Below are 21,395 nucleotides of genomic sequence, written 5' to 3' on the forward strand. Positions count from 1 at the left end.
ATTATTATTAGTAGTAGTAGTAGTATTGTCAATATTATCTCGCTCAAAATTCGATGGACTAAACATAATTAACTTTAAAATATAGTTTTCTAAATATTTAATTTTATAGATTGACTATATATTAAAATTCTAAAAATAATTATTTAAAAAAAATATTTTTATTAAATAATGAAAAACTTTTTAACACATTTACTAATCTTTATATTAGAATATTAATATAAGATATTAAAAATATAATAGAAATATTTTATATTTTTTATATTTGTTAACAGATTTAGTATATAAATAATTAAATAACTTTCAACACAATTGCAATGATAAGCAAGATTAATAATATCGAATTTATGATAATTAATTAAAAATATGTTAAATATTTTTCAATATAATTTTTAAAATGTATTTTAAAAAATTAACAATATAATATCAATTAACTATTGATCTTAATAATTTTTTAAAAATTTGTAAGTGTGTAAAAAATAAGATATTTAAAAATGTGTCTTAAATTGAATTAAGTTTAAAATTTTTATTAAATCTTTATATTTAATTAATTTATATTTTCTTTTATCATGATTTGTAGATTTTCTAAATTTTTTGTTTTATCATAAAAAAAGTTAATTTATGTTAAATTTATGTTTTGTCAAAATCGAGGCCTATAAAAAAATTCTTATCAGAATTTCTTTGCACATTTACAAAATTAAAAATAATATTAAACATGTAAAAAATTATATCTATACTATTAGTATTAGAAATTATATTTTTATTTATTTTTTTCAAAATTATTACAAAGTTATAAAGATTATTTGAGAAAGAATTCAGAATTTCTAAATCATAATATTATAAATAATATTAAATATAAAAATAGATAACAAATATAAATATTAAAAATTATTATTAAGATTTTAATTTTAAAATTTACATTACAGTATATACTGTAGTAATAGTAAACATTTATTATTAATCATTTAAAAATAAAAACATAAAACTTATTTATTTAATATTCATTATAATTACTATAGTCTTAATAATCTATGAATTTATTGATTTTTTAAAAAATATATATAATCTGTTATATAAAATGATTTTACAGTATTTGTTTATAACATACATATAACTAATAATATACTATAATCTGAATAAAATAACTGTTAGTTATTTTTCAAAGCAAATTATTCTCTCTTAAATGAAATCCTAAATTCAGTGATTTTGGTAGCAAAATGTCGGGACACCGGTTGAATGTAAACGGAGCTTCCGTACAGTCGGTGAATGTAAACCGAAACTTTGCGACCAGTTTAGCCAAAGCATGTTTGAGCACCACTTTAGCAAACCGTTCGCCGACACAGTAGACCACTTGTCCGCAACCAAATGGTATGAACGAGTGTTGTGTTTGATTGTCGACCGCCGGCGCCATAAAGCGATCCGGATTGAAGGCATACGGATCAGCAAAGTAACGGGAGTTGTGATAAAGCGATATAAACGATAGCTCGACATCAGTACCTTTGGGCACTGTTACGTCGACATCAGGCAAATAGACATCCTCTTTGGCCCGTCTATTGGTCAACGGTAGCGGATATTTGCGTAATATCTCCATCAGTACTGCATTGAGAAACGGTAGCTCCAAAATGTTTAGGTTGTTCGACAAATTGGCGGCAAATAATTCGTCATACAGTCTGCATTGAATCGACTGATTCATTGATAACTCATAGACTGCCATCATTAGCATCAGACACATGGGCTCATAACTGGACAAATAGCACACATAAAACAAGCTTACGATCTCATAGTCGGTTAGCTCTTTATCGGCTGTTTTGTTGTGTCGGTAGTCAAGAAAAAGTTGTAAAAAGTCGTTTGGTTTATCCTCACCACTATTGCCGGCGGCCATCATTTGTCGGCGTCTATGACCGACTATTTTGGTGACACTGTCGACAAAATATTGTTGTTTTTCGCCAAACAATTTCCCGTACGCAGCGATCATGTATTCGGTTAGCCGAGGGATTAACATTGAGGTCAACAATAGCCGTCGATTTTTGTCAATTTGTGGCGCGCTTTCGATAAACTGGTCAATCGATAGCTTAAGTTCGGTAAAACTGGTCGGAAACGAGCAGTAAATCATTATTTCCATAACCAACTCTTGCATAACGTGTCGTGCGTCTACTTTACCGAATGGCGGCAACTTTCGGTCAATAAAATAGTCTATATATTGTTGGCAAACAGTTTCGGTTTTCTTTTCAATGAGTTTCATGTTTTCCGGTTTAAACAGTTGGGCCAACACAACCATACTATACTTGTTGTGTACAGACATATAGAGCCGATAATCGGTCATATGTTTGATAACATACGAGTCTCTCATTCGCGGAAATTTGTTGGCATCGGTACTCAATATCTGGTAAATACTGTTTGGCTCCGATATGATCAGTTCGGGCCGCGAGAAACGGTATGTGCTATATATATAAGTATAAAATAATTATAAAATAAATTTAAACTAATTTTATAAATATATTATTTTTAATTTATAATATAATGTTTAAAATGTTAATAATTATTAATATAATTTTTTTATTTCTAACGTGTGTTTAGGGCTAAACGCTACCTTAAATTTATGAAAGTCAATATACAGTATAATACACATAAATAATGTCGAAACTAACATAATAATGTAGTACCCTTTTAATAAAAATATATATATATACTACTATATAATTTGGAAATGTTTGTCATATTTATATCACGCAAACAATTACTTTTAATGTTTCGGCGAATAAAAAATTAATAAATAAAATATAATGTTTAAATAAAATTTATTTGATAACTTTAGGTACAGCAGTGCCTTTATGCTTCAAACAATAATGTACTCTAGGCATAAAGTCGTATATAACATTTTTAATTAAATTAATATCATTTTTTAAGATATCAAAAGCATAAATTATTCGCTGTTTTAATTGTGATAAATTAGTTGGTTTGTTATTAGTATTCCAAACAATTGTCTTAAGATGATTCCATAGAAAATAATCACATGGATTCAAGTCACTTGAATTACTGGGCCAAACAAATGAAGTTTTCAAACTTATGATTTTTTCTCCAAAAGTGTTTTTTAAAAACTCTAACGTATCTTTAGCTATAAGATAAAAAATAAAGTTTTATTATATGTTTCAATGAATATATTATTAAAATCTATGATTTGTTATGCATTTTGTTTTTGTTTAACTGGTTTTCTATTCATTATAATGACGGCCGCATCGGTTAACTCCTGTACTAATAAATACTATAAACTATTATATAATTACCCGTATGACTTGATGCCCCATCCTGTTGGAAAATTTGATTTTTGAAATTATTTCCAGTTAATAATTTCAGATCATCAACAAATTTGTTTATTACAGTTTGGTAATTGTCTTGATTAACTGTAACTCTTTTTCCTTGAATATCTTCAAAAAAATAGGGTCCAATTAGGCCTTTACTGGATATTGCGGTCCAAACAGAAATATATCCAGGATGTGATACTTTTTCAATAAAAGTAGACTTGGGTTTTCCTTTTTCTTTATTACTCCATTTTCTGTCATTTTGTTTATTAATAAATTGTTCCAATAAAAAATGACTTTCATCCGAAAACCTATAAATATAATAAACTTTTTTATTTAAAACTTACAATTGAAGACAGTTTTCCATGATAATATGTCATACTTACCAAATATCATCTAATACTTGAGGGTTATTTTTAATAAAATTAATCATTTTTTTACAAAATTCAATTCTCATTTTTTTAGATTTAATAGTTAGTCGTTGAATAAATGTATATTTATACGGATGCATATTTAATTGTTTTTTTATTATTTTATGTACTGATGTTATACTAATTAAATTATTATTATTATTACTTTTACTTTTACTATTATTATTATCACTATTATTACTATTATTATTATTACTATTATTATTATTTAATTTATTAGTTATTTTTCTCACTGATTTAAATTTTTTTAGTAGTTTTCTAACTTTTTCAATATTTTCTTTATTTATTACAATTTTTGGATTTCCACGTTTTAAATTTTTTACAGTATTATATTTATTAAACTTTTTAACTAATCTTAATATAGTAGTTTTATGTGGAGCACTTTTGTTAAAAACACTATTAAATTGATTTTGAATGTAATTAATTTTATTTTTACATTCATTATTTGGTTTAAATTTATAATAACAATTTATTATATAATTTCTTTCAATTTCACTATAACTTTCTTTTTTATTAGACATTTTATTAATTAATTATAACTACAATTAAAAATATTTTTTAAAAGTAAATAAAAACTAAATATATTTAACTAAAAGTTAATTATAAACAAAACACGTGTTTTGTAGTTTTACAAACTTATACTAACTTAAATATTTTTCATACTCTACTCCCCTATATTTCTTATCAAACATTATTAATGTTGTTTATTACTGATAATATTAAGCCTTAGACCGAGGTAGCGTTTAGCCCTAAACACACGTTATAAAAATTGTACCCGATAACATTGCCAAATTTGTTGAACCATAATAGCAATTGTTGTGAATGATGTCCCAAAACAGTGTGCAAATAGTTGCCATATATTGGTATGGGTTTGGGACCAGAGATTCCACGCAATTTCCAATAATTAAAATAAACTATATATTGACTTTTATATATATAAAAAAATAAAGATTATAAAAATTAGTTAGTATATTTTTTTAATTGTAATTATATTTTCACAAAAATTTAATTAAATATTATATGTAAATATACAAACATAGCTATGTAAGTTAGAGTTGCACAAATAATTACAAATATAATTTTAACAATATTATTGTATAACTCATTAATGATGGTATTAGTTAGAGACATAATTTTTAAAATAAAAAATTATTAACTATTTTATAACTTTAACTTCAACTTAAAATATTACTACTATTTATAAGTTTTATAAAAAATAGCATATTCATGTACAGTATATAGTTTATACATGTTTATAAACTGTCTTATATTTAATTAATATAAAAAAATATATTTATGTAATGAGTTAGCATATATATATAAAATAGTAAATATTTTTTATTAAAAGTTTTGAAATGTGTGTGTGATTTGACTGTTTGTCGAGTATGGTTGGCCGCGGACTAATGCCTAGCCCTAGAAGACATCAGAGTTTTAAATTAATATAAAATATCACAATTCATATATAAATTATCAATACAGAGGACTAATATAATTTTAAAATAATTATAATTTATAATACATATTTTCAGTTATATAAATTTTGAACATTTATTATCATTAAATTAGCTAGCGACATACAGTATTTATAGATTTAGACATTATTTAATTTTTATTTAAAAAATGCAGAGAAAGTTCATACCCCATTTTGTACGTCCAAATTAAAAAAAATCATTATTCCCCCCCCCCTAGAATCGAAAACTGTGCTTAATATTGATATAAATATACATACAATTTTTATAAATTCATATAATTATAATACTACATAAACATGTTACATTTTTACATTTTTTACACAGAGTTTAAATGAAGAAAAATGTTTTAATTTTTATATGTATACTGTATGTAAAAATGGCAATTGTTTATTTTGTAATATTACATTCAAATAACTTAAATAATGAAACATGACTAGTTGATTATTTTGTCAAACTGAAGCATATAAATACCCTACATGACTAATTTTGAGTTTATTTTGTAATACCACATATTTTGAAACTGCAAGTAAACTATAATTTACTATTTAATCTGGATAAGGAGTTCGTATGAAAATGCTTTCTAGCATTCTCAACTGGTTACTAGTATTTTATTGTACTTTTAAACATTAGAAAGTAATGTAACTAGTAACAATACTTAAAGTGATTTTTAATATTTATTCATTGAAACATTTTTATTATTTCAAATCATTCAAATATAATAATATTTAACTTTATCTTTACTATACAAATGTACTGTTATAATTAAAATTTGTTAAAGTATTGAAATAAAAATATTATTTTTTTAAATATTTTATATTTACTTTAAAACTAGCTAGATTTTAATTACATTTTATAGAAAAATTATTATATTATTATTATAAAATGACAATATTAAAATTAATTTTATATAATATTGACATTGTTATCATAAGTTTGGGTACATATTTAATTTATTGGTATGAAATAAAGTATCAAATTAAATAAATAAATTATTATTATTTAATTGTTTTTTTAAAAAATCATTTAGCTTATGTAAACTCTATAAGCAAAATAGTTATTGGATCCAACAAAATGTACCAGGACCATTTCCAATACCCATATTTGGTAATTTTCTACATATTATCATGCTCAATAATCGTAAATGTGTTGAAAATTGGTGCAAAGCGTACGGAAAAATTGTCGGGTAATTAAAATTATGCAAAAAATACAACTATTTATTGTATTTAATTTAAATGATTTTTTTTGAATAGAAAAAACTTTGTATTTAAATAATTAAAAATATTTTCATTTTATTATTGTTAAGTATTTAGTAGTTTTTACATAATATTTAATTATTGTTTAGTTAAAATAACAATTTATTTATATGTAATTATTTTTTTATAGGACACACCGATTCGGAACACCCGAACTGTTGATCACAGAGCCGACGCTTATCCGTCAGATTTTGGTCAAAGACCAGGCATTCAGCGGTGTTCGCGATTCCCGTCTATTCGATCACATCTGCTTTCGCGAAGTCCGGACCAGTATTACCGATACATCGGTCAAGACATGGATCTATTTGTTGCCGCAACTGTTCAAGTCGTTAAACATAGCGGTTGTTGCCGACCAACTGGACAATGTTTGCCACAAATTTGTCGGCAAATTGAGTGCACAGTTAGCCAAAACTGGCGGTTGCGATGCTGTCGAGTTGAACCGATCAATGAGCCGATTGGCCAGCGAGATATTGGTCAGGTGCTCGTTTGGCGCCGATCTCGACAAGTTGGCCATCGATTGCGACCGGTTTCGAGCAAACACACCGCAAATCGGTGCCAACAGAGCTATATTATTGACATCGCTATTGTTTCCCGTATTAGATCCCGTACTGATAGCTTGTGTTAAACTGTTTCGCCAGCAAAAGGGCCAGTATTTTGTGGACACTATACGGCGTTTGATTGACGAAAGACGGTCGTGTAGACAACATTATCCGGACCGACAACACAACGATTTTCTACAATATTTTATGGATTATACCGACAACAATAGGCCAGACATTCAACAATTGACGGACAATCAGATTATTAACCAGTTTTATGTCATGTATTTTGCATCGTATGAGGCGCTGACACTCAAACTGATGATGTGTTGCCACGAGTTGGCCACCAATCGTGATATACAGGACAGACTGTACAAAGAGATAAGCGCTGCGACAATGACAACAAAAACAACAACACCTACTACTATTGATAATGGACAGCACCGGCCTATAAGTTACGATACGTTCAACAAAAAGATGCCGTTTCTGAACGCTGTAATCTCGGAAACATTGCGCAAACACAGCGATATTATTATCAGCCGTAARACAGTCAGCGATACCAAGTTATTGTCGGCCAATGGCACCGATATCAGTGTGCCGGCCGGTATGTGYGCCGAAATTGGACTCCATGCTCTGCATCACGATCCGGACAACTTTGCCGAACCGCATCGCTTCAATCCGGACCGATTTATGCCGTCCTCTACTACTACTACTACTACTACTACTACTACTACTACTACTACTACTACTACTACTACTACTACTACTGCCATTAAGCCGTATACATATCTACCGTTTGGTCGCGGCAATAGACAGTGTGCGGCACCGGTATTCGGCAAATTAGCCCTCAAAATAGCCATGTTTTATATTGTTCAGGCATTTGAATTGTCCAGACATCGGTTGACTCCCTGTCCGCCTAACTATCTCCGAGTACCTGAACTGGCGCTACCCGACGATATTACTATTAGTTTTAAAGTTAGAAATTAAGCCCAATATTTATGTAATTTTTTTTACTAATTATTAGATTTTTCGTTTAATATTTAGGTATTTTAAGTTTACTGAGATATATCTGATTTATTTTATTATAATTTCATATTTTCTAAAAATGTTTTTTTTGTATTTTGTTATTTATTGTAATAACGTGTGTTTAGGGCTAAACGCTACCTCGGTCTAAGGCTTAATATTATCAGTAATAAACAACATTAATAATGTTTGATAAGAAATATAGGGGAGTAGAGTATGAAAAATATTTAAGTTAGTATAAGTTTGTAAAACTACAAAACACGTGTTTTGTTTATAATTAACTTTTAGTTAAATATATTTAGTTTTTATTTACTTTTAAAAAATATTTTTAATTGTAGTTATAATTAATTAATAAAATGTCTAATAAAAAAGAAAGTTATAGTGAAATTGAAAGAAATTATATAATAAATTGTTATTATAAATTTAAACCAAATAATGAATGTAAAAATAAAATTAATTACATTCAAAATCAATTTAATAGTGTTTTTAACAAAAGTGCTCCACATAAAACTACTATATTAAGATTAGTTAAAAAGTTTAATAAATATAATACTGTAAAAAATTTAAAACGTGGAAATCCAAAAATTGTAATAAATAAAGAAAATATTGAAAAAGTTAGAAAACTACTAAAAAATAAATCAGTGAGAAAAATAACTAATAAATTAAATAATAATAATAGTAATAATAATAATAGTAATAATAGTGATAATAATAAATAGTAAAAGTAAAAGTAATAATAATAATAATTTAATTAGTATAACATCAGTACATAAAATAATAAAAAAACAATTAAATATGCATCCGTATAAATATACATTTATTCAACGACTAACTATTAAATCTAAAAAAATGAGAATTGAATTTTGTAAAAAAATGATTAATTTTATTAAAAATAACCCTCAAGTATTAGATGATATTTGGTAAGTATGACATATTATCATGGAAAACTGTCTTCAATTGTAAGTTTTAAATAAAAAAGTTTATTATATTTATAGGTTTTCGGATGAAAGTCATTTTTTATTGGAACAATTTATTAATAAACAAAATGACAGAAAATGGAGTAATAAAGAAAAAGGAAAACCCAAGTCTACTTTTATTGAAAAAGTATCACATCCTGGATATATTTCTGTTTGGACCGCAATATCCAGTAAAGGCCTAATTGGACCCTATTTTTTTGAAGATATTCAAGGAAAAAGAGTTACAGTTAATCAAGACAATTACCAAACTGTAATAAACAAATTTGTTGATGATCTGAAATTATTAACTGGAAATAATTTCAAAAATCAAATTTTCCAACAGGATGGGGCATCAAGTCATACGGGTAATTATATAATAGTTTATAGTATTTATTAGTACAGGAGTTAACCGATGCGGCCGTCATTATAATGAATAGAAAACCAGTTAAACAAAAACAAAATGCATAACAAATCATAGATTTTAATAATATATTCATTGAAACATATAATAAAACTTTATTTTTTATCTTATAGCTAAAGATACGTTAGAGTTTTTAAAAAACACTTTTGGAGAAAAAATCATAAGTTTGAAAACTTCATTTGTTTGGCCCAGTAATTCAAGTGACTTGAATCCATGTGATTATTTTCTATGGAATCATCTTAAGACAATTGTTTGGAATACTAATAACAAACCAACTAATTTATCACAATTAAAACAGCGAATAATTTATGCTTTTGATATCTTAAAAAATGATATTAATTTAATTAAAAATGTTATATACGACTTTATGCCTAGAGTACATTATTGTTTGAAGCATAAAGGCACTGCTGTACCTAAAGTTATCAAATAAATTTTATTTAAACATTATATTTTATTTATTAATTTTTTATTCGCCGAAACATTAAAAGTAATTGTTTGCGTGATATAAATATGACAAACATTTCCAAATTATATAGTAGTATATATATATATTTTTATTAAAAGGGTACTACATTATTATGTTAGTTTCGACATTATTTATGTGTATTATACTGTATATTGACTTTCATAAATTTAAGGTAGCGTTTAGCCCTAAACACACGTTATATTATTATTTTGTATGAAATTCAATAATATTAACTATTAGAAAATGTTAGACAATGACTTTGTAAATTTGTTAATAATTTAAAAAAAAATAATATTAGTACTTTAAACAACTACATTATTTAAAATAATGATATTAAATTAATATTATTAATATACAATACAATATTGTTTTATTAATTATTATTTATTTTTTGTATGTAATATACTTTTATGATATAAAACTGTAGTAATGATATCTATAGTAATTATAACAATTTTATTATTACTTTTATTCTACTTAGTTTAGTAAGTATAATAAATTGCTGATTTTATGGTTATTTTAATTAAAATAATTTATTTTTGTTTTGTATTTTTGAATAGTATTTGGCTAAAWGATTATCAATATTGGACTAGCTGTGGCATACCCGGACCCAAACCGTTACCCATTTATGGTAATCTATTGAATTTTTTTATAAAACCCAATGTTAATCTAATTATTGACTGGTATCGCAAATATGGTCCAATATATGGGTTAGTAAARCATAAATAAAACTAAAACTAATKTTTAATTAATTAATATTTTTGTTAACTTTGTTTCAATTTAGTATCTATCGGCTGAARACACCGGAACTCCATATTRCGGACCCGGAGCTCATCAAACAGGTATTGGTGACCAAGTTTCACGTATTTCGCAATCGACGGCCAGTCAARCGYCGCATAAACAGCCGATTCGGCAAAATGCTGGTCAATATGAGAGACGACGAATGGAAACGTATGAGAAGTCTACTGAATCCAGTGTTCACTACTAGTAAACTAAAACAAATGGTCGAACTATTGGACAGTTGTTGTCAGCGATTTGCCGAACATCTCCAGATGATCATCAATAAGACACCCGAAGTAGACATCAAGGATTTGATGAAATCGTTGGCCATCGATATGGTTACCAATACAGTGTTTGGTACACAAGTTGATATCTATGGCCAATCAGSGGCCGGCGATTCMCWACAGTTTCTCAATCAAAGCAAACGTTTTACAGAGTTTTCGCGGTTACAGATGTTTTTGATGACAGTTGCGCCCAAAYTGTCATCAGTTGTATACAAATTGATGAGCCGTTTCTCTACTAACACGACGACTACTACTACTAMTACTACRGATGAATCACCCGATCAATACTTTTATAACTTTTTGAAAAGAGTTATCAAACAAAGATTATGGTGATAATAATAGGCGACGAAATGATTTGTTACAGATTTTATTGGATTTAAAATTAGACACCAATTTCATGGATGATAATAATGAGWCAATCGATACCAACGATAACGTTAGTATCATTACCGACGATGAAATACTTTCGCAATGTTTTCTGTTTTTTTCCACAAATATCGAAGAAGTTGGTTCACATTTGGCTTTTGTTTTSTATGAGTTGGCACTGAARCCGTCAATTCAAGATCGCTTGAGACAAGAATGTCGACAGAGWCAAGTGTTTGATGAAACTACCGGTTCGGTTGACTACGAAAATCTAATCAGACAGCCCTATCTCGAYGCYTGTGTGTCGGAAACTTTGCGTAAATATCCGCCAACAGGTATTGCACGGCAAGCAATGGCCGACATACGGCTCGACTACGGTATCGACAATCAGAATCTGATCATCAAAAAGGGTACAATAGTCGAAATACCGGCTCATGGTATACATTATGATGAGAAATATTATCCGCAACCGTATGAGTATATACCCGATCGGTTTATGCCGGAAAACAGGTCAAAAATCAATGCCTATACATACCTGCCGTTTGGTGTCGGCCCCAGACATTGTATTGGTCTAAGGTTTGCACAGTTACAGTCAAAACTGGTTATTGCACGACTGTTGCAACGATTTCAATTGACACGTGTCCAGAGCACAACTGTACCGCTAGTGTTTCGACCGCATCCCGAAGCCATAACTACTGAACCYATWATTATTAAAGTTTCAAATATAAATTGATTTTTTTAAATACAGTATAAATTTTAATTTTGCAATTATTACAAAATTAATGGACACAAAAACTTGTTWATATACAATATTAAAAAAATATATAGAAAAAAAAGTTTAGTTTATTTTGTTGTACTGAATCATTTGATACCCTACATGATTAATGTTGAGTTTATTTTGATCTTATAAAGTTATTTAAGTAAATTATAATTTAATATTTAATTTAGATAAGGAGTTCGTACTGGAAATGCTTTTGAAATATTCTCAACTGGTTTTATAATATATTCAATAAATTAAAAACTAATTAGAATAGAAATATTTAAATTATGTAACTATTTTAATTAATTGTTTTATTTTAAAAAGTTTAAACTTAAATTATAATATTATTTCAAAAATTTTTAATCTAATAAAACTCAAAATACATATTATAGTAACCTATTAAATGTTTCACTAAAATTAATAATTTAGTTTTTGTATTTTATGGCATTTATAGATTTATTTTAAAAAAACACATAGTTTTCAATAGTTATAATGAAAAATATATTATTTAAATATATATATATATAACTATTTTCTTTAATAGTTAGTAACTACATTTTTTATTTCAAAATAATTAACTAATAAAACTAAAAAAAAATCGGACAATCAAAATAAATATGTCAAACAATAATAATTATGATATAAAAATTTATAAGTATTTTACTCATATTTTAAATAACTTTTAAGATTTATTTTAAGATATATAAAAAGTAAAACATTTATTTAAAAAAATTTTTTTAATAACTTTTTATTATTATATTATTATTGTTTATTGATATATTTAAAAAAATTTATTATCTAGTATATTTAAAATTATGTATAAGTAATATTATTATTTTTTTTATAAATAAAATTCACATTWATGTTTGATTGCAATATASCAAAAGTCCCCCACAAAAAATATTGCCATTTATTATATACACAGCAATACAGTGTATATACAGTAAAAAGCAATGAAATGTTTGTATAAAAACAAAACAAAAATACAATTGAAAACATTTATCACATATTATTATTATTATTATTATTAAACATTTTTTTTGCTGCCATTGAAGACATTGACAATCAATTGATCGATGACTGACTTTAACCACAACAACAACAACAATGGTTAGGAAGAGTGTGAARACAACAACAACAGCTGATCCGTCATTATTGCTGATGAAGTTGAAGACAACAACAACAACAACARCAAACACTACCACTGGATCTGCTGTTGCTATTCATATCAACGATATMTTTGGCGAAGTGGTCGCTGAAAACAAACGCTTGACGGATGAGTTGGCCTATGTTTGCCAATTGATTGGTCAACTGAAGACACATTTGTCGCTATTGCACGACACCTATTGGACATTCATTGATAGTCGACATCGCGATGAATGGCAATCATTGAAACAGAAACTAACGGTTATTAAGACACCCATTACTACTACTACTACTACCGCCACCGCTGACAACAACAACACGAAGAAGGAGAAGAAGAAGACTGAAGAGACAAATGTGCCAAAAAACCCCGCAAAAGACGACCGAACGGCAGTCTGTGCGGTAGTCTGTCTCGTCTGTCTGGTAATGCCATCAACAATAACAAGCATCAAGAAGTGATGTCCATAACTACTACTACTACTATCACTAATAATAAACCTACGGATGTGTTGTCGTTGTCTACAGATGTTGTCGACAACGACGACAACCGACAAACAGTATCCAAACAACACAAACCAATTAAACGCCAGAAACGATGGGTTAGACCTAAATATAAGGAGATGTCGGATGACGACGACGACGACTATGTTAACAACGACAACAACAACTACTACTCCGATAGTAATAGCTATACGGATAACGCGGACACAACCGCCACCACTGTTACTACTACTGAAAATCCGATGGATCCGAAACAATGTAAATATTTTGATAAAGACTTAAACAAATATGTGTGTCCACAGTGTGATCGGCGATTGGATCGTGAAAAACAAATCTACCGACACCTGCATATTGTACACAAAGTAGAGCGACCGTGTATTTGCTTCTACCCGGACTGCGACAAAACGTACGCCAATCGCCAGTATCTGGACAGACATCTCGAAGCGCACGTTAGGCCACAGATACGTCTGCCCGAACCGGAATCAGATCCGAATTCATTGTTGCTAATGAAACGTAACAACTTTGACGAAACTAGTGGCCAATATATGTGTCCGAATCCGGACTGCGAACTAGGATTTCCGTCATCCCGACAACTGTACGCCCATTTCTATAGCCAACATTACATACGGGGTGAGTGGCGGTGCGATTATCCTGACTGTTCAAAAGTATACAAAACAAAAGTCTTGCTCGACGTTCACCAGAAGATCCATTCGGATGTCAAACCGTATGTCTGTCAACATCCGGAGTGTACGAACGCCTACCGAACAAAAGCCGAATGGAAATCCCATCAGAAGGTACACCAAGAAAATCGTCAGACCTATCAGTGCCCCGATTGCGAAATGGTTTGTTTGAGTGAAAAATATTTGAACAAACATATGATTTATAAGCATTCGGGTGAGAAAACAATCAAATGCGGTATCGATGACTGCGAAGAAATGTTTCACTTTCCCTATCAGCGAACCCGTCACCGAAAGAAAGTCCATAACGTTAAGTACGCACCGGATAAGCGTATTGTACGCGAATGTCAGTGGCCGGGATGCGAGTATCGTACCGATCATTGTACCAAATTGAAGACACATATGCGTAAACATACCGGTGAACGTGTGGCCTGCCAGTGGCCGGGATGCGAGTTTACTACTACATCGGATACACTGGTCAAAGAGCATATGCGCCGCCATACTGGCGAACGACCGTACGAGTGCCAGTGGCCAGATTGTGGCAAACGATTTCGTACCTATAAGATCTATCGCACTCATTACGATATACATAGAAATCATAAGCCGTTTGTCTGCGATTGGCCCGGTTGTGACTACCGGAGCAACAGTAAAGGCAATCTATACACCCATAAGAGGACACACGAAAAGGATAAATATCCGACAAAACCGCGTATAAGGCCGTCGCGGGCGAAGACCGCTAATAAGTCACAGTTGTTGTCGTCGGCGAAAAAATTGTCGCCGAAAAAACTGGTGAAAAGCCATGTGATTGTTACAGGAACTGACAGTACAGGTGCTGATAGTGGTGGTGGTGGTGGCGGCGGTATTATCGGTGGTGATCTACCACAAGAGGGATCAACAACGACAACAACAGCTGCAACTATAGCTCATTTGTCTCAACTGTTTCAAAATGCTCATTGACCTTAATATGACCTCTCATATCTATTACAATATGCATGGGGGGGGGGTTAACGGCAGTGGTGTCATAACTTTCCTTCAAACAAACAAAAAATTGTGCGAAATATATATATATATATATATAATATAATATATAGACAACAAATAATTATTAATATTTATTTTTAACAAAAAATAAAAACAAACATTAATTTATTAAATAATTAGTTACTATAATTTAATTTGTAATCAACTTATAATAATTGTTAAATTATTTAATTGTATATCGTACCCCGGTAATATATATATATAAATATATGTATAAAGTAAATTAACACAAATTTTTCCTATACATAAATGATGTTATATAATAAATTTGATAATAAGTTATTCAACCTAATTTAAAATTATTTTTTTTGTTTATAAAAAGCTTTAAAAATAATTTATTATAAACTGTACTGATTTTTAGAATGTACTTAAATTTTGTATTATTATTATTATTACTATACATTAAAATTATCTAAAAAATAAATAATTGCTAAATTTTTTTTTATAATTATAATTTTTGTTATCATCAAAAAAAAATTCAAAACAATTCCAATAAAAAAAAATGTTTGCCATAGAAACCAATAAGTTTTTCTAATAAACATAAAACACTCTCAAAAAAATAACACATAAAATTGATAAACTGTATTTAATAATATTTTTTATAACAACAAAAAAACTATGGTCAGGGTGTTTGGCATCGGTATCGGCCTATTCCTAATGGCCGTCCTCTGGCCAACCACATTGATATTCTACATAATCAGCCGCAAGGCTAGACCACCCATAACGTAATAATCAACAAACAAACAAATATAACTATGCTAAAAAATTATTAAAATCTAAAATTTCTATACTAATTATATATATATATTAATTTATTAAAATAAATAAATATTTTTTGTTACAATTATTAGGACATTTGGCTTTACATCACTAGTACTGCTAACAGTGCTAACAGTAATACTATTACTATTGCCGCGCGAATTACCTGCCGATTCCTCTTCAGGCGATACCATGAAATCAATGGTCAATAAGACAACTGATTTAATGTCACTTTTCCGACCCATTATCATAATCATCAACATTATAGCCCTTATCTATGCTATTGGTTTAATTTATAACCGATTTGTGTGCAAACAAATTATAAGGTATGTATGTGTGTGTGTGTGCATGTATGTGTGAGTATGTATGTGTGTGTGTGTGCATGTATGTGTGTGTATGTATGTGTGTGTGTGTGTCAGATAATTTAATTAAAATAATTTTTTATTTATAATAATAATAAAAGTATTTTTATTKTTATTATTTTATTTAATCCATAACTACTAATAAGGCCAAAACTATCTGAACTGCAAATCAAAACAATCAATCCGTTTGGCGGCTAATTATAGCCACAAAACTTTAATTTTTTTAAAATAAAAAATGATAATTTATATATAAAAAAAATTATTATTTTTATTTAATATTTACTTTTAATTATTGTATATTATTATAAATTAAAATCTAAGTTATAGTCTATGAAATAAATAACAACAAAAATTAATTTTAATTATTAGTAAAATTAATTTATATTACAATTTTTTTATAATAATAAATTTTTGGATTTTTTATACAATAAAAAAAGTTGTCCTTGTCTAAAATTAAATACTGTAGAAATAAATTTTTAAATAATAAACTATATATATATATATATATTAATTACTAACTTACTTTAGTTTTATTTATGTWGTTATTAAATATACTATTAATGTTAAGGTTATCAATATAAATATTTAAACAAAATTTAATAAATATTAATTGTATATTTATCAATTCCTACACATAGTTTATAATTTATAATACAAACTACTACARTAGTTAGAGGCAGTAATAAATATATTAAAAAATTGTATCAACAATTTCCTCAACAAACAAAAAATTATATCCCGGAGCTAATTCCAATACCTGAAAATAATGTTATTGTATATATATAACAATTTTTTTACTATTATTTTTATATGTTTAACTACATTAAAAATATATGATTATTTTCAAAAGAGTTTTGTATTTTCTAATAATAGTAATAATAATAATAATAAAATAWCAWTAGTATCTTATATTTTAATCGCATTGTTTTGTTACAATGAATTTTTAAAATTATCAAATATTATTTTATCAATTTTTTAAAAAATATTTTATTTGTTTAATTTAAATGTAAAATATTTAAATACATTAATGTTTGTTTGTTTTTGTTGTTGTTAAAAATATTACTACATTATTATATTGTTAAACAATAAATTGGATTAACTTATTATTTAAAGTAAGTGAAAATTAGTTATAAATATTATTTTGATTGATTGTAAATCTAAATTAACACTTATTTATACTTCAATAATAATTACTTATTTAAAAATATATAATTATAAAATTTATTAATCTATTTAAATGAAAAATACTAATTAAAAAATACTATTAAATAATATAAAATATTGTTTAGCCATTGAAATTTATTCAAATAATTTTTAATTAAATTTAAATAAAATATTGTTGTTGTTGATGTTGAAAATTTTCTAATATTTATCATTATTTCTATACAACTATAGATAATTATATATTTATAAGTTATCATATTATTATTATTATTAAAATTATACTACATGAAGCATAAATTAATATTTATTTATACATATAATCTATTTATATATAGAGTATATATATATATATCGGCAATTGTGACAAATTAAAATAAATTATTTTGTATTCAATATACTTAATAAATGCAGCAATTTATCAAAGAAATACATTAATATGCAATCAAATTGTTTACAATACATCAAATTGTATATTTACTGTACATTATATTATACAATTTTTTTATTTGATTTAATGAATAAATTTTTAGATATCATAATATCAAATAATWATAATAATAATATATAAATTATTATTTTCATACATTTATATTTCAATTGAACGTAACTTTTAAGTATGAATAATGTATAACAATTATRATATATTAAAWAYATATATATATATATATATTCATAAWGTTAAATGACTCGCAATTATTAATAACTTAAAAATCCATTTAATGTCTTTTAAAAATAACAATAACTGCAACAACAACAACAACAACAACAACAACAAAGATAACAATATAATGTTTATTAATTGAAAATTTTCTATATAAATAAAAAGTATATCTATTAAATATAATATAAACATTATATTTATTAAAATGATGTTTTTGACTGAACAATATTATATTATAGTAATATATTCTGATATATATTATACAACAACAACAACACATGATATATTAGGGTTTAGTGTATATATTGTATATTTACAGAATATATACATTATATAATAGTATAATATTTGTGTATTCATAATAATATTAAAATAATGATAATTACTGACCTAAAAATTGAATGTCAAATCTTTTTTTATAACAAGAGAGAGAGAGAGAGAGAGAGAGAGAGAGAGAGAGAGAGAGAGAGAGAGAGAGAGAGAGAGAGAGAGTTACTGCTAAATGAATGAATTTCATCGATCACTCAAATTCCTGTACAGTATCTGCCCATCCATTAGACGTATATATTAAATATATAGGAATATTCTGATATTCTGTACATTTTTATATATGATTTTATTTAGGATATAAACACATTTCTCTCTCTTTCTCCGAAAGCCTGAATATTAATAATAAATGTATTTAGATATGAGTCTCAAAATTATAATATCCATTTGAATAGGCAACTCATGAATGAAAAATAAGCGCATATATAATAAAAAATCTATTGAATGAAAGATATAATTTATTGTGTCTTTAGTCAGTTTGTGTGTGTATGTGTGAGTGAGTGAGTGTGTGTATGTGTGTGTGTATGTGTGAGTGAGTGTGTGTGTGTGTGTAGTGTGTGTGTGTGTGTGTGTGTGTGTGTGTGTGTAAAAAATTTATTTATTTAATTATATTAAACTATGATATAATAAAATGAGTGTGTGTGTGTATTATGTCTCATTGATAACATCTTAGATATGGCATTATATTATATAATATTTAGGTCTTTACACACACATAACTTTATATACGGTATATAAGATAGACCTATTATTTATCGGAAATCTATGTCTATATATATATGTGTGTATTATATAACTTACTAGTATTAGTATAATATAAAAATAAAGCTTAAGATTAAATATAAAAATATTTAAAAAAGAAAATATTCTGGCATTTAATATGATATGAGAGCTCATATATAATATATATTTTGAGTCTATATTTTGTTTTATGAAAAAAAATTTAATTTATTTACTAGTTTTTCAACACTTATTTATTTATTTTTTCTTATTGTTGTTGAATTGTTGCTAAGACTACATATAAATTATAACTYTTTTTTTGTGTCTATTATTTTATTTTTTAAAAACTAAAATTGTATAACATTTTTAAGCATAGGATATAATAGTTTGGCATTAAATAAATTGACTTTTTTTATGACTCGTTTTTTAACAGAAAAATATAGTATTTATATAATTTATATATATATATATATAAATCCATGTCATCTAATGATTACATATAAATCATTATTTTAATTAAGATTWCAAACTAAATATATTGCTTTTGCTGTGATTTTTATAAATATAATAGTGTATATAATACTTGTAATAATTTTATATGTATAAAATATATGTAAAACATAATTAAATATTGTACATTTATTATTACTAATATTATATTTTTAATTAAATTAAACATTTTAAATTAAGTACAATTTTGTTTTAATGGTTATTGTTTTAGCCAAAAAAATTAGTTTTTATTTGCAATTACTTTATTTAAATGATATAAAATATTACATTATTAAATTTGTTATTGCATTACTGTATTGTATATATTTGTATTGTATTGAATAATATTAAATTGTGTTTTCATTTATTTTTAWAAACTTTACTACTTTTATGAAAAAAAACATTTATTAAATTTTATGAATTTTATAAATACTAAATTAAATTTTWAGTGTGTAAAACATTACATATACACAATTTACTATAAATTATTAATATAACTAATTACACATATATATATATATATATATACATTTAAATAAAATTTTTGTAACATTTAATAATTTTTATAATTTGTCAAACATTTAAATTGATCAAAATTTTATTTGAAACAAAATTTAATAAATTAAAACAAAAATTACTAACATTTAATTAATATATAAATTACAATAAAATTTACTTATTTTGTTATCTTTTAAGAAACATTTATATAAAAAACAATTATTAATTAATTATTAACATGTATATTTATAATGTTTTATGTTTTTTATGATAAATAYAACAACAACAAAAATATTTAACATTGAATTATTAACTCTTTCAAAAATAAATATAATTTGTTTTTTACATTAAGTTATTTTTTATAGATTGCATTTAATCTCAAGACTTTAATTTAAAGATTTAAGTTTATTATTATTATTACAGTTTTATCAAACAAAAAACTAAAAAAGGATTTTGTATTTACTTATTATATTAGACTTTAAACTGTTAAGACTACTACTACTACTACTACTACTTCTAAGAAAATTGTTATTTATTTTATTATTTTAGGTATTTTTTGTGTTAAATTTTTTTTTATAAAAAAAACTTTGCGAAAACTTTTATAATAGGATATTGTGTTTTAGTACTTAATTCATATTGAAAAATATATAAATACATTGTTTTGTTGTTCAAGTAGTTAATAATATAGTTTTTTATATTAAAAAAATCACATTAAAGTATATATATATATGTATTAAAAATGTCATTAATAACAGTTTTTGTTGTTGAAAAATAAAAGTTTATGTCAAAAAAATGAGATTACAATAATTATTGTGAAATAGGATTTATTTAAATATTTTTAAAAAACATAATCTTTAATTTCTAAATTTAATTTATTTTCTTTCATATTATTTTAAAATTTATATAAATTAGCTAGTTTATTTATTATTTGATAATATATGATTTATTATTGCATTTTCTTATAAATTTTGTTTCAAGTAAAACAAATTGAATATAAACAAAATTATTA

General features: G+C 25.9%; 2 protein-coding genes and 1 pseudogene across 2 annotated transcripts; all 3 read left to right on the forward strand.

The window, feature by feature from the left end:
• Window positions 1–6,270: 6,270 nt before the first annotated feature.
• Window positions 6,271–7,978, forward strand: LOC128964879 (probable cytochrome P450 6a13). The gene is made up of 2 exons (XM_054311536.1): window positions 6,271–6,382; window positions 6,583–7,978. The coding sequence occupies exons 1-2, from the start codon at window positions 6,324–6,326 to the stop codon at window positions 7,976–7,978; spliced, it is 1,455 nt and encodes a 484-aa protein (XP_054167511.1). The 5' UTR covers window positions 6,271–6,323.
• A 909-nt stretch (window positions 7,979–8,887) lies between these two features.
• LOC128964889 (cytochrome P450 3A21-like) lies at window positions 8,888–12,017 on the forward strand (annotated as a pseudogene).
• A 1,611-nt stretch (window positions 12,018–13,628) lies between these two features.
• Window positions 13,629–15,362, forward strand: LOC128964035 (zinc finger protein 208-like). Its single transcript, XM_054310597.1, has one exon. It carries the CDS (start codon window positions 13,646–13,648, stop codon window positions 15,320–15,322), a length of 1,677 nt encoding a protein of 558 aa, XP_054166572.1. The 5' UTR covers window positions 13,629–13,645; the 3' UTR covers window positions 15,323–15,362.
• Window positions 15,363–21,395: the final 6,033 nt, after the last annotated feature.

The sequence above is a fragment of the Oppia nitens genome, unplaced genomic scaffold (assembly GCF_028296485.1).
Source record: "Oppia nitens isolate AA-2021 unplaced genomic scaffold, nextdenovo-longstitch-racon4-pilon3 scaffold15_pilon_pilon_pilon, whole genome shotgun sequence".
NCBI classification, from domain to species: domain Eukaryota; kingdom Metazoa; phylum Arthropoda; class Arachnida; order Sarcoptiformes; family Oppiidae; genus Oppia; species Oppia nitens.